Below are 15,428 nucleotides of genomic sequence, written 5' to 3'. Positions count from 1 at the left end.
ACCTCCCTTATAGTGAGGGTGAAAGAACCAGTTTGCCTTAACAAATATATAGTGCCAAAAATGGGATTCACTTAAGAAATGAATGCAGATTAACAGTGTTAAAGTTCAAACTACAACTAAAAAAAAGACAAAATAATTGTTGAAATCTGGTAGATACATTGCCCGCTGTTTGTACTAAAAATAGGCTTTTCTCTAAAGTTTTAGTGGAAATATTGTGTATAATTGACACCCATAAAAGCGAAACTTCCATTCCTTGTGACTGATAACATTCCACATATTATTCTACTTATTTTGCATATGGTGTAATATTTGTGAGCTTGGCACAAGCTCAGGGTGCAGACTGTGAAAGAGAAGTGAAATAAAAAACAGTCAGGTTTCCCACATACCGAAATTGGACTCCTCCCCAAGTTCTCTGCCATACTTCTGCATGGCTTCGCCCAGTAAAGTCTCGGCCTGTGGATACCCAGGACCTTTTTCCTGGCCTCGGATCTTGGACATGGTGTTGATCATGCTCAGCTTTGCTCTAGATGCTGACGGGTGAGAAGAAGGACAGTGGAAACGTGGTCATCCTCACATTCTCATCTTTCAAGGACAAGGAAACATCATTGTTACCCCAGCGATCTGCCCCACATATCATCCCAGACATTACTATTGGCCTGATACTATGAGATGTTCTGATCAGATACATTTACGAATCCCTAGACAAAACAACCTCATCTAAGGTAAAGAGTAATTAAACTACAATTTATTATTTAAATACTTTTATTCAATGTGATTTACATGTGTAACCATTTATACAGGTAGGAATTTTGCTCAAGCAATCTGAGTAAGGTACTAAACCTTGGTCCAGGATACTGGATTATAACCTCACAATTATAAATTACAGTATAAATCCATAAACCTACATTCAACATCACCTTACTGCCTCCAAATACTGTATGTGGTGGAACAATCCAGACTATTTAAAGAATTAAAAGCATTAAAGAAAAGGTAAAAATCTCAAATTTAAAGGGTCAACATCCCCAATCCCCTGAAAGCTTATACAACAGGGATAATTCAGAAAAAAAAACAATGTGGGAGAGACTTCAGGTCTGAGTTGATTAATTGTGCAATTTGTGTGCTTGGCACATCTTCAATTATGGCAGTTTGATAAAGGTGAAAGACAAATCAATGCAAGTTCACACACTTGTTTAAGATCCCTGTATCTGTCAAATCACCACAAACAACATGCTAGCAATTGGAATCTCGTTTCCAGTGTAGACACTAAAATGGATTATTCCACCTGACATCAATCACTGAAACTGCCTTTGATTCTCATTAACCTTTACATTGTGTCTTTACGAGAAGACTTTACTAGTGAGTTTGTATTTAAGAGATATAGAATTTCAATTTTTACATGGTCAACATTTTCTCAGTACATGACATACAAAGTAAAACATACAGTATTACTGGAAACAAAAGCATAACATTTCTTTACAGCCATGAACCAACTGACATCTCCTCTCTTGTAGAACAACTTTAAAATTTTAGTGGAGTCAAAACACAGGTCAAATGGAATGAAATGGCTTATTTTCTGGAAATTTTCAGATGTATATCATTTCTTCAGTTCACAGAATCCTGAAAATATTGGAATCTCCAACTTAACTGAGCAAACAAAAATATGGCCTTTTCATAAGAATATTACCTAGTTTTCAAGTTAGCATTTGAAGTAATATTTGTAATGAGGAACAGCTTGAAATGATAAATATATAGATGTATTTATAAGGACATTAGAACATAAGTTCTGAGTAACAAACATTTTTAATTCAATGTGTTCCACATCATTAGCCTTTATTGACATCAGTGTTTTAGAGCTAGAATGACTCTTTACAGACAACAGAAAACAAATATTTTTAGAAGATAAAAGTTGGATTCATTGACTTGGAACAGCTGAGAAAGCAAAAAAAACAGCATCTTCTGACGCATGAAAAGGAAACTCAAGGCTGAACTGCACTGTAAATGTTTGTGGTCTGAATTTGAAAGTCTGTGTAAAAACTTTGAGCATCAGATGGAAATATAATAATGGTCATAGTAAACAAAACAGTTAATTTGCTGGTAGAGATAAATGAAATTATAGATTTCTCACTATTTTAGAGACATGGATAGTTTGAATATTCAGGAATTCCCAGGTAATTCCCAAGAAAAAATGGTCAAACAAAATAAAGAAAATATTGTTCTACCTGATAGTGCTGATCATTTGAATTTCATTTCTCTATGACCATCAACCACTGCTGTCCTGATAATGTGTACAAAGACAGTAAGAGCCTTTAAACATCAAAAGGTAAGAAATCACCACAAACAACACTTGTAATGATTTTTCTCTCCGTTTCATGAGATGATGAATGTGTCTTTCAGGCCTTAAACAAAATACAGTACCTTTTGAGCAGATCTATATTGTTTACAAAAAAGAAGAGGTGTGTCTAATGTATGCCAGAAATCTTGAATAGCATAGTTAATCACCAGCAATACACAGACATTTTCATTAATAAAGAAGGGAACTGTAATTAACAGTTTTAAAAAAGTCCTTCACAATTGTGGCAACTGTTGACAACAAAAACTGTTGTACGGTCAAATGGAGTCAGAAAATCAATTTAGTCAGGAATGAAGTAGGATAAACCTCAGTTACAAATGAAAGATGGACAAAATTTGTACAGTACCATCATTCATGTCTTTCTTAGTTCTTTAGCAAAGGAAAAACACACAAAAAACACCTCCCTAAGCCTTGCCGCAGAGTCTCTTAAGCTACTTTTTTTTCTATTGTCATCTAACAGTTTTTTTATTATCCCTCTCCCCTGCACTGACATAAACATCAGAAAAAAAATGCTCACTCTGTTTTAAAAATAGTACTCACTATTTGTACAATTCATTGAGCTTGTGAAGTGAAGATTGGGCATTCCTAAGACAATGGATTAGGGCTCCTGTTTTGGTCCTGGAGGGTGTCTACAGTATATGTTTTCAAGATCTCTTTAAAGCAGAAGTACCTGAAGAGCTGGGAGAAGGGCTTCAGTTAAGCAAGTAACCAGTTGCAAGGTATAACCAGTTATAACTTGCAACTAGTTAGCTGGCACTTGCCACCAGTAACCACTTGCAGTACCAGTAACTACTTATCTTACCAAGTAATTAGAAAGTAACCGCTTAGAGCTAAGAGCTGAGTTGTAATGAAAAACCACAGACAACACCCGTCTACCAATACCAGGGTTTGACACCCCTGCATTAGGGTTAACAATAAAGTCCAATAGAATTATTTTCAATATATAATACTCAGCATGCTCTAATAGGCTTCTGGGAAAATTGGTCCTGATGTGAGTGTGTACAGTATGTGTCTGTGTTTGTGTATGTATCTGTGTGTGCTCTGTAACAGACTAGAACTTCCCATCCGGGGTGTATCCTGCTTTGTGCCCTTTGCTTGCCGGTATAGGCTCTGGCTTCCCTGAGACTCTAAATCGGAAGAAGTGGTTAGAACATGGTTGAATGGATGGAAAAATCTATCCAGACTGTTTTTGGATCACTCTATGGTCATTTTAGGTAACCCACTCATTTCCCAATAAATTTTCTTCTTGTACTTTTAAGTTCTATACTGTATCTAGGCACTGTATTGCTACATTAACCATATTTTACAATATGTAGGAGTTATTAATATTACCATATAGTTCTTTATTTCCTAAATACTTAATTCATTTGTTTTAGTATGCAGAACGTGTACTGTTATATCACGAAATACAATGCCTTAACATACAGTACACATCAACTCCTAACCAGCCATTTTCAAGTACATACTGTACTGTATTATATAATGAGATCCAATGTCTTACCATAGTTTTAATATCACAAACTTAAATTACTTTATACAGTATCTAGACTATTTAATACAGGACAGAAATGAAAAACAAGGCAAGACATTTTTCATGTTAATAGTACACGGTATGTACTGTATATCGTGGTTATCTTGAAATAAAGACAGATTATGACTCTAAAGGCTGTGCACTTCTGGAGCTGTCAGGAGAGACTGTGTGCTGGGCTACAGAAGAAAAACATTGATTCCTGTCATTGTAGTATAATATCTCTTGTGTCTTTAATAAAGCTCTGGTTAAATTTCAATGCTGCTCCTTCATTCATCTTCTGCTGATGTGCTACAATGAAAACTGGCAATTCAAAATAATGCAGTTAAAGGGAAAATAACTTGTGATTCTAAAATGAAATTTTGGAAAGTTTCGCAATATCTTCCATAATAAAGTATGGACCAGATGTATCACAATAACAGATTCATCTTTATCACGTTCTTTTTTCAGTGTTATTCTACCAGATTTCACAGAGTGAATTAAAAATTGTTGTGGAATGCTGATATTCATCCAAAATGGCAGAAGTGGTTCTATTACAATTTGACTTTTTGATTACAGGCTGTGATGTTCCCCTAAGCAGGTTTAAAAACTCTTTTTATAAGATTGGGATGCAAACTAAACATTACATAAATTTTCCAGTCGGTATTCGCCTGTTGTGTCAACCAAAGAACCTCACACAAACTAAACAAACCATGCCCTTATTTAAATTAGATTATGCAGTACTTAGTCTCTCTTGAGCAGACAGCTTTACTGTATTAGTGTGGATAAATAGTCCAGTTGAACTGCTGTATCTCAGCTGTTGATAGACTTGTGAGAAGCTCTATTAACTCCAAACATGAAAATGCCTATTATGCTGAGAGAGAGCCTTGTGTGGGGGAACTGTAAAATTTGGGTTTTGTTTATTAAATTCATTGGAGGTACACTGAAATCCTCTCTATTATTACTTGTAAGCAGCTGTAACATAGAGAGATAATTTCTGTATCACACCACCAAAAACATAATGAAGCAGACACACACACAAAAAACTTCTGTATAGCCTGTCCTTGTGTAGATTCTAAAGGGAATTTTGAAAATTGCAGTGTGCCGGTAAGATCTTTTGTAATAGAGAATTCTGTTAAATTTGCTTCATGTCTTGAACTAATGTTCAAGGCTTTTTTTAAACTCAAAGCTTGCTGTAAACAGCTTTAGAAACTTAAATTGACATCATTTCTTGAAATGCATTATCTAACACTTTTTTTGATCCCAAAGGATCCCAAAATGCTTTGCAAGTACAGTAGGAAGGGATCCACTCGATCCTCTCCTGAAGTGCTGCACCCACCTGAGTCACACACAACAGCCAGTGAGCATCACCTACCTGGATTTGGCTGGAGATACTCGGTTGTCTTGGTCATTATTTCCAAAACAGCCCTGCTGGTAACGTCGACTTTCTAAATTGATTCCACAGAAGAAAAAAAAAACATTAAGAAAAATCTTAGAAAACACTGCATACTGTATATGCACTTGTATTTGGTTTCTCATCCCAGTAAGAAAAGACCACGATGAAATTATGGTTTCTTTTTGATTTTGTAAAATCTGTAGTTTTTAAAATCCAGTACACATATCAAAACACCAAAATTCTTGGCACTAGCGCTTAGGTTTCATGTCATGTATTGCGTTTTTGACGCAATCAATACTGGAAACCTATGTCTCATCCTTAGTCCCATTCCTACATGTTTACAGCCAAACAGTAGTTCAATTTTCGGGCCACCACTTTTCAAGCAGTTTCCATGGGCAGCTCACTGATTTATTTGAGCTAGTGAACCTTTTTGATATTTACCCTCTGCTATCCAATGTACATATGTTGCCAATATACTCCATTCATAACTTAATTCTGGTCCTGGGATCAAAGCCTCAAGATCAGACTCACTCTTCTTTTTCACCTTCACTGCAATATAAAACGGATCAGCACAAACACAATCTAATGATGTCTGCTAGGTTTTCTACAAGCACACCTGTTTGCAATAAAAAAATGACTGACTTCATTACTGAAAACGAACATGTCATTTGTAATGATCATGGTCAGATGAGTGCCATTTCTAGTTACACCGCAGCAGGTGGGCAATCATCAAATCATTCATCCAATCTGCCCGTTGCCGTAACAACACGATCAGGTTGGTGTTTGTGCCCACTGGTCCATAACTAAACACTGCTCACCTGGGGGTATTTATTCCCTTTTTGCCAACCTTAAGTTTACTCAGCCTCGCTTAACCTTAACTCTGAGTCAGCACTTGCCCGTTTCTGATGTTTTTTCCCTAGTCTGGTCTTTGGCTTGTTGCCCTCGTGTTTTTGTCAACTCCTCTGGCTTGACTCTTTGATCGTTTTCTTTGACACTGATTCCTGGAATTCATTACAGTAACCACTGTATGTTTTGCAGTCCCACGTGTTTTCCTCGCTGAGATAATCTATTAATGTACTGTATTAGTAGCTATTAATTTTTGTAAGTAATCTTTAATTTTTTCGGGACTCACAATGCATTCATTATCCCAAGTATTAATACACTGCTGTATGCTTATTCTCCACATTAGTGAAATCTGATACTCTGAGCAAGTGAATTTCTCCTAAAAGTTACTATTTTACTAAAAAAGACTGTTTTTAAGTGATTAAACTTAAAATTACTTAAAAGAGAAAATGATCTACCATACACTAGTTTTGGTAGCACCCTTGTATTCATTGAAACGCAGGTGCTATAAGGAAGGATAAACTAAACTCTAAGTGCCTTGAATTCAAAATGTACAGTATAGGATATTCCAATATTGGTTCCTTAGCTTGTTTTCACAGGTAAAATGTCTGTTTTTTTCTTTATATTTTTATTCCCACTAAACAAAAAAGATCCCTAAATTGGCACTGAGAGGTTTTCTCTTTTTTCCCCCTAGTAAGATGAGTGACTGAACAAATATTACAGGAGTCCTGGTTTCCTTGAAACACTTCTGGGTGGCAATCTGATACTCTGATACTCTGGCTGGAAACTGGCTTTAATTAAGCGTAATGTAATTTCCCTGTGAAACCTGAGTGGATGGCCAGTGAAGAACAAGCCATAATGATCTGTCAATCAAGATACCTAACTCCATACTGCAGTGCAGTATTTTGTAACATTTCAGATGACAGAAATTTCTCACAACACATTTAATTGTAGCTGAATTCCTAAAAGATATACTGTTATAATTCATTGTGTGTTGCCATAATTGTTTAAGTAGCATGTCTGTAAATATTGTATTGATTGTCCGAATTGAGTCAAGATTTGAGCGTTAGGTTAAAAAACCAATTACGTTTAAGAGTTGAACTGTGAAATTTTCTTTAAGAGCAGGAGAGATGTGTTCTTGCGCCTGCTGTTTATTCCAAGTCTATCGCAGCTTCTGTAGGAATATTTTTTTAAATGGTAGCCAGCAGCTACCATTTTCTCCTGTAGCTATGAGTGACATCAGACAGATAGTGCCCTTGAGGAAACACCAGCGCTGCCCTGAAGGGAAGCTGACCTTTTGGAAGTGACTAAATACAAAATGTCAGGAATCGAAAACCTAAAAGCATAAAAAAAGCAAATTACCTCAAAATTTGTGACAACAATGAAATATAACCCTAATCTTGGTTTGGACCACTGTGAATTTACAAACTGTATGACATACTCTCAAGTTTTAAAAAAAAGTATTTTTAGACTGTAAAATGTTCCAGTCTTAAAAATATTTGGAGACAATTCAGCTGATTTATTGAATGTCTAGCAAAGAGTTAACAGTGAATTTTCAAAGTAAAAGATCTCAGATTAACACTAGAATATGCCTTAATATACAGTACTTTAATAAGTAATTCAATATAGCAGTTTCACAACTGGAGCCACTATGAATGCGAAGTCTTTTTTTCCGGTGAGGAAAATTAAACATAAATGCAAAGACTGAGTTTGTTAGATGCTGGTTTCTTTTTAAATGTAGAATTGCCGATTATTTTTTGTGATACCCAGCTAATCTGGAAGAGTAAATGTGTGTTTTTCACATCTCATCTCACGGCTCCAATCTCTGTGATCACACATACAGGAAAATGAGGAAGTGTAAGCTGACTCCCCCAGCCGCTCATTTTTTAACACATCACAGTCTGCACAGCTCAAACTGGAGGTTCAGTGCCAAATGGAAAAAAGGCTCGACCCTGACTGATAGCACCTTCTGTCACTCTGTTGCTAAAAGCCAACAGAGCCATAGATGACTAATCCCAACCTATCCTCAGTGGTGCTTAGCCAATTGCACACCAGCGTTAAGGGAATCCCAATAACAGTCAGCTAGTGATGTAACCCAGGTTCAAACCCGTGATCACAGAGCACATTCTGCCCTTGGGAGATCACCTTTACCAACAGGAGCTACTTGGAAGGCCTGTTGGGTTAACTCCTTATAAAATAAATACTAATAAACAAATTAATGCAAAGAGCACGCATCTTATAGGCTATGCAAATCTGATTGCATACCCACAGCATGAATAAGAAGGTGATATTTGATTTAAATGTCCATTTAAATGTCATTTTGGACTACAAGAATCCATTCTGAAATCATACATTCGTCAGAAAGGGATGTCTTATCCTCCTTACTGTCCCCCAAGCCCGTCTACATTGTATGGGCGACAGGGCCTTCTCCTGCTATGCCCCCAAGCTCTGGAACTCTTTGCCCAAGGATATTAGAGAGTCACCTTCTCTAAACTCCTTCAAATCCAGACTCAAAACCTTCTTCTTCAGAAAAGCCTTTACTTAACTGGTTCCATTCTTCACCCCTCTGCTCTTCTTAATACCATCTTCCACGGTCTCCTCTATTATTATTGTTGTATTGTTGTAATTATTGTGTCCTATCTTGTGAAATTTTCTTATTTATTGTTGTAGTCTTCTTATTTATTGTTTATTGTCATCCTGTAAAGCGCTTTGAGAAGCCACCTTTAAAGGCGCTATATAAAATAAAGTTTTTTATTATTATTATTATTATTATTATTATTAACATCAGAAACTTAAACCCAAATGTATTCTACCTAAACACTTTGCCGATTGTTTCAGAGCACTTAGCAACACTATTTCACATTGGTATGTAGCTCAGAATACTTAATAATAAATTGTTCCTTTGGCAAGAAAAATGGGATTACCACTTTCTTATCGAAAATGATTGGGGGAAAAGGCATCTTACCTTTTCCATTTCTTTGAAGTCATCGTCTAATTTGGTTCCCTCTGCTCCACCAACCTTCTCACTCACTTTCTGCAAGAAGAAAAAAGAAAATGCATTTAAGACTCAAACAGTTAGGGTTAAAGGTGAGTGAAAGAAATACAGTAAGCCGTGATACTTAAGGTCCTGAGTATTAGATCAAACTTCTGCAGGATTTATTCAGTAATATACTGTAGATTTGAAGTTCAAAAGCACAGCTCCTCTAGCCTGAAGTGATATAATAGATCAGCATTTTACATCTAACTGCAGCTCCTCAAATTGGCTAAGTAAGGGAAGCTCTGCTGAATGTAAAGTTCACAATGTGTATTTAGTTAAGGGCTTTGGAATACATATATCTCTCATCCAACAGCACTGTAGTCTAAACTGTCTTTATTACACTTGGAAATGCTGTCACTTTTGTCTGTGTGCTTCAGGAGAAAAAAAAATGTGAACCACATTTGAAGTGAGCAATTGATACCTTAACCTCTGTGGTTTACTGTGCATATTAACTGACTTCATACACTTTGCTGCCTACTGTACTAAAATATTTTCTGTGCTCTTTCTTTTATTGTTCAGAAGATGTGGAATTTGGACTGAAAGTTTAAACACCTATCTCTAGCTGAGAGTCATCTACCTCAGTTTTGAGGTCATAACCTCAATTAGATATTCAGCACATATGAATACTTACTGAATATTACTGTATGGACATGACCTTGTGCACTACTACTATGCACTACTACTATGGTTTACACCTATCATGAGAACGTTTCACATTCAAAAATAATATCTGTTACTTCTTTTCTTTAATTTCCCACTTCGTTTCTTTTAATTGCTTTAAAAAAAGCAAAACTATTGACAGGTGATGTCATGCAATTTCAACTCAAGCAGATACTTATTAGTATTTACATTCAATCTGCCATTAGCATTTATAATTAATCAGTTATTGAATTAAGTACAGTGTATTTCGTGGCAATAATTATTTAAGACCATGGTTCCATCCTGCTAATAATGTGTCAGTAAGCACAGTTTCCCATTGTTGTGAAGGAACAGCTATACCCATGACTACTAAATAAATTGTATTAAATTAACCCAAAGCCTTGTACCAGATTTTTAGGCTCTCTTTCTTCCACCCGTTCTCTATCTGAAAAGGACCTTGTTTTCTGAAGTTAGAAGCCTTACTACACCTTTACAGCACAGGGGTCTCTCACCAAAGAACATCTCACCACTCCACCCCCAAAGTAGGTTGGCATTATCTTTCTCAGTTTCCCCAAAAGCACAGGTTATGTAAATCTGCCATTTTAGTTCACCAAATAGTACACTGGACCACGTCATAACCCAAGCATGGGACCAAAACTGGGACCCATCAGAACCCTTGCGCTTGAATGCAACTTACTGTAGACGACATCTAATTTTTAAGCAGATGAGCCAGTCGACGCTGGCAGAGTGACACACTGGGAGTGGAAGGCAGGAGTCTGGGGTAGCTGCTGCTGTAGGGTGTGATTTAACAACCTTTGATGCCAGATGAAGGTGATCTAAGACACTTCAAAGTGAAAAACATTTTATCTGGCCATTATCACAAAGCAGCTCATTCATGGAAATAGTGGCAGGTGACGGGGAATCCATCACATAAGTATAGGATGCAAGGTGGGAGGAAGCAGGACACCAATTTATCACAAGGCATGCTACATAGGGAAAAGTGAGAGAGGCTGATGAACCAAGCCAACATGTCGCTGGGAGGTGGAGGAAAACCATAGCACCCTGCAAAAAACCTACTGTACATAAACATGGGGAGAACATGCAGAACATGTGGTGACATAGAAGTCACCACAGTGCAGAATCGAACCCAGGACACAAGACTTGGGAGGCAGCAGTACTGACTGTCACAACACTATATCAAGCTCTTTCCTTTCAATGTCTTTAAAACACATTATTTTTAAGCATATGAACAGAAATGAAGTAAGTTCAAGTACTGCCTTTTTCAAATAAAGCTCAATCATCTCAGTGTGTTTTGACATCAGCTGGTTTTCCAGCCCACACACAGATTTCCCCATTTCAGTCATCGCATGGAATCCCTAACATTCCTAGCAACCTGTTGCCATGGAAACAGAAACCGGCTCTACTCAATATAGGTCTTTCTAGTATCTTTACCTTTCCCTGCTTGAAAAAACAACCTCAAGTCCCTCTTGGGATTTACTGACTTGGGAGCATGAAATTGAAAAAGTAAAAACAACTACTAACCTTTATTTGTGAAAACATCTCTGTTTTTATAGAACTTGAATGATAAATTAAAGAAATAAGAGGGAACCACTGGAGAGCAATGAAAAACATCATGCTTCCAAATTTTCTGAACAAGGAAAATCTCTAAGAAAAGCCTTCAGGTGCTGTAAACTAGCCTGTGTGGTGATATATCTGTTCTGCTGGGAAACTACTTAGAAAGGTTAGTCTCTTTGAAAGCTTAGAAGTTCTGTTCTGGGGGGAATTTGATATAAAGAACAGAAAGCCATTTTGAACTAGAAAAGTTTATCTCACATTTAAATTGTAACATTCCATATCCTAGGGAGCATTCAGTAATCAAAGCTTCTACAATCAGAGAAAAACCTCTCTGCCATTAGACCATCCTCAGACCTCTGAGACTAGAAGTGGGAGGTCCATCTGAAAGAGGAATTATTAAATCAGAGGGAGGCACTCACAGCTGTCTCACAAAATTGCAGGTTTCCCACATGTCTTCTTAAATTGGTATAGCATCAGCTGTAATCATGGAACTGTGCCTGTACAATGTGTACTCAAACAACTAGGGAACACGTGACTTGATTCTGATTGCTTGTTCTTCAATGACCCTGAAAACCTGGAGTTTCGTAAATCACAGACACTATGTCTCCCATAGCACCAACATTAAGAGTCTATCAAGACCTCTGTATGGCAATCAATCAATGTTCATTGTAGTAAGAGCTTATTCCATGTCAGTGTATCACTGAAGAAACAATTATCCTGATAGTATAAACAGAGAACTTTTTAAAAATATAACACATCCTATATAAGTACAGTGAAGTTATGAGATTTGTTTTAAAATTCACCATGATTCATTTATCTTGCTTCTAAACACCCATCTCATAATTCTTAGGTTGGCAAGTTGGAATTGCTATTTTTAATGTGGAGTAGAGGAATCTGATACATAACTCAGACATGAACTACTGTCTGCATAAATCTCTTTTTGCCAGAGCCAATGGGCACTATTGGTAAGTAAACTACATTTGTAATTTCTGTATGTATTACATACAGAAAAACAGTTATTTTATAATGTTATCCTACAAAACAGCTCTTTCAACAGATAATTTAGAATTTAAAGTTCACCACTCTTTTAGGTACTGTATACTGAAGTGTGCAACTGTCACGCCCAGACGTGCCAAAGTTTGTAGCCTCCGGTCTCCACAACAACAGGCTGTGTTCGCACATGGAGTCAAACACATCCCGGTGATGTGATAACTTGTTTGGGCTGGCTATCTATGCCACCTACCTTCACTTGGCAATCTCATCAGCTCCAAGTTACTTCAGCCCAGTTCTGTGCACAGTCAGGTGCTCCATCATTGAGCTTCCTACTGAATTAGGGAAGTGCTCTTAGCACGAACCTGTCTGTCTGACCTAAAAGGACTGCACCTGAAATAAACCCAATCCTGAGATGGAGCCACACTGCCAGCTGGATCGCTGTACTTTCCATTCTTATTATGTCTGAACAGTGACCAACCAGACCAGCAGAACTGTGCAACTTCCAGGTTTTCCTGACCTGCCTGGCCACATAGCTTCCATGCTTGTTTCTGCTGAGCAGCACCCTGTTTTCCCTCCCCTATTTAACATTTCCTTTTTTGTCCATTCTTTCTCCGCATGCACAGAGCATCCCCAGGTCTTGTCTTCACTGGGATCACGCAGGTGGACTCCTCAGCCTATCCTACATCCATGGCCCTTTCCAGTTCAGAGCCACGACTTAACAGCAACTAATTGAACTGTATCTGCACTTTCCAGTGCCTTATCATTTAACTAAATTTGACTACATATATTAAACTGTAATCATATCTGCAAAAACAAATCACTTAAAATTCTGACTGATACAAAGCGTCTGCCAAGAATAATTACAACTGAAAGTGAAATCAAAATCGACTTCTTAATTAACTCAAAATCCGTTGGGTTGTGTTTCACCGGATGTCAATTAAAACCCATTTCATATACTGTATACTTCCCTCACAGACGTGTATCAAACCCATCTAAAAGAAGAAGCAGAGCTACTATATTTTTCTAAATACTTTGTACTATAATTGCCATTCTATCTTGCAGAAAGAAAGTGAGTCATATGATGCGAAGTGAAGGTCTAACCCCAGACACTCTTGCTGAAATGATCAAAATTAAATATGTGCAAAACATTAATTAGCCGGAATAATGTCATATCCACAAGTGTTCTATGGAGGATTTCATTCACTGTTTTTATGGTTGATTTTTTAAAAATAAATTGGTAAAGCAGCCCCAAGGCAGGCAAAAGTTTTTTAAAAAAGTCAGACAGTGAAGACGAGGACTTTTTTTTCCCTATGGGAAAACCAAGCATAAACTGCTCACTTAACAGTAAATTAATGATATGGAAAATAAGTCCTCTATTTGGCCATAGGGAAGGTTCAGCCGAGCAAGCCAAAATTATAATTAATAATAATTCCTTACATTTATATACTGTAGTGCTTTTCTGGATAATTCACTCAAAGCACTTTACAGGTAATGGGGACTAACCACTCCATCACCAATGTATAGCACCCACCTGAATGATGTGACGGCAGCCATAGTGTTCCAGTACGCTCACCACACATGAGCTATCAGTAGGGAGGAGAACAGAGTAATGAAGCCAATTCATAGATGGGTATATATTAGAGCATCATGACTGGTAAAGGCCAGGGGGAAAATTTGGCCAGAACACTAGGGAAATACCACTACTCAGGACCTTGGTCTTACATCTCATCCAAAGGTCAGTGCCTTTTTGACAGTATAGTGTCCCCATCACTATGCTGGGGCATTTGGACGCACACAGAATGCAGGGCAAGCACCCCCTAATGGTCCCACTAACACCTTTTCCAGCAGCAACCTTAGCTTTCTCTGGAGGTCTCCCATCCAGGTACTGGCTAGGTTCACACCTGCCTAGCTTTTATCAGTCGCCAGTTATGAGTTGCAGGGTGATTTGCAACCACACGTAGGCTGAAAATTAACCAATGGTCTCAGGACCTCTAAAACATGTTTGTTGAATTAAAGCAAGGATAGAAAGATAATCGGGGTATCATATAAAATGAAGCAAGAGCTTTTCTTAGTGTTACTTCAAAAGCAGACTCAAAGCACTACTATATGTTCTTACAGATAAAAACAAAAACAGTTTTTGAGCAACTATGGGGTAAATACTATAACTTTTGTAAAAGGAAAGATGCAGGACAGTTTTATACTGTTGATGTCCAGTTGTAAAATGGAACTGGCAGAACAGATGAAAGCCCAAGATTTAAACCAAGTACTTTTAACCCACAGCTCAGAGAAGAAAGATTGATTTCCATGGCAACATGAACAGCTTTCATCACTTCCCATCCTTAATTTTGTAAAAGCAGCAAACAATAACCACTGAAAAAAACTTTATTTCCATTGCAAATAATTAAACAATGATGAAAGTTGGTCATCACTATGATACTTAAAGGTTGAGGGTATAGCTGTTGACTTTGTATACAGTGCCCTACTGTAAAAAAACACAAAGGTATTCACCACTGTTTGAAAGCTAATTTTTGCTCCACATAAGAGGCATCATTACACTTTTACATTGATTAATATTTTTCTCCTTAAAGATATAGATCTTGGTAATGAAAACAGAAACATATACTGTGGTTTAAACCTGTGTGTCAACATACCACATTAAAAACAACCATGTGTCCATCATGTTTATGAAGTTACTCTATAAGCTTTGAGAAATAATCCTTGCTGTCTTTCAGTACTGCACTTAGCTTTAGTCAGGGATTCTATAAATATGAAGTGACAATATCCATGCTTTTCAGGTCACTACAAATAAAAACCTACCTACAGTGTGTGGGTACCAGAAGAACATCACTAGAACACTTAGCATTACTTTGTGTGGCCTACATTTTCTCAGAGAGTTACAATCTGGAAGCAGATGTGATGTACAAAGGACCAATTTCAAAGCTTTGTGCTATCAATAATCCAGTACAAATTCTTAAAAACGTGAATGTGATGAAATGTGTAGTTGCCTTTTACATAACTATACCATCTCTTGCTAAATTTGCACCTTTAGAGGTTAAGAATTACTTTCACTGGAGCAAAGTGCTTTGTA

At 37.1% G+C, this 15,428-nt stretch overlaps 1 protein-coding gene across 2 annotated transcripts in view; it reads right to left on the bottom strand.

Annotated features, from left to right (window-relative positions):
- The window catches only part of sh3gl2a (SH3 domain containing GRB2 like 2a, endophilin A1), a 96,776-nt gene that overhangs the window by 14,993 nt on the left and 66,355 nt on the right, over nucleotides 1-15,428 (bottom strand). For both annotated transcript variants that reach the window (XM_015345275.2, XM_015345276.2), the window contains exons 2-4: nucleotides 9,062-9,130; nucleotides 5,233-5,305; nucleotides 387-530 (exon numbers count right to left, since the gene is read on the bottom strand). In XM_015345275.2, coding sequence (XP_015200761.1) covers nucleotides 387-530; nucleotides 5,233-5,305; nucleotides 9,062-9,130 — 286 coding nt within the window. The remainder of the gene's footprint in view (nucleotides 1-386; nucleotides 531-5,232; nucleotides 5,306-9,061; nucleotides 9,131-15,428) is intronic.

The sequence above is a fragment of the Lepisosteus oculatus genome, chromosome 1 (assembly GCF_040954835.1).
Source record: "Lepisosteus oculatus isolate fLepOcu1 chromosome 1, fLepOcu1.hap2, whole genome shotgun sequence".
Lineage (NCBI taxonomy): Eukaryota > Metazoa > Chordata > Actinopteri > Semionotiformes > Lepisosteidae > Lepisosteus > Lepisosteus oculatus.
Note: the sequence above shows the minus strand (reverse complement) of the source record. Positions and strands in the feature narration are given on the sequence as shown.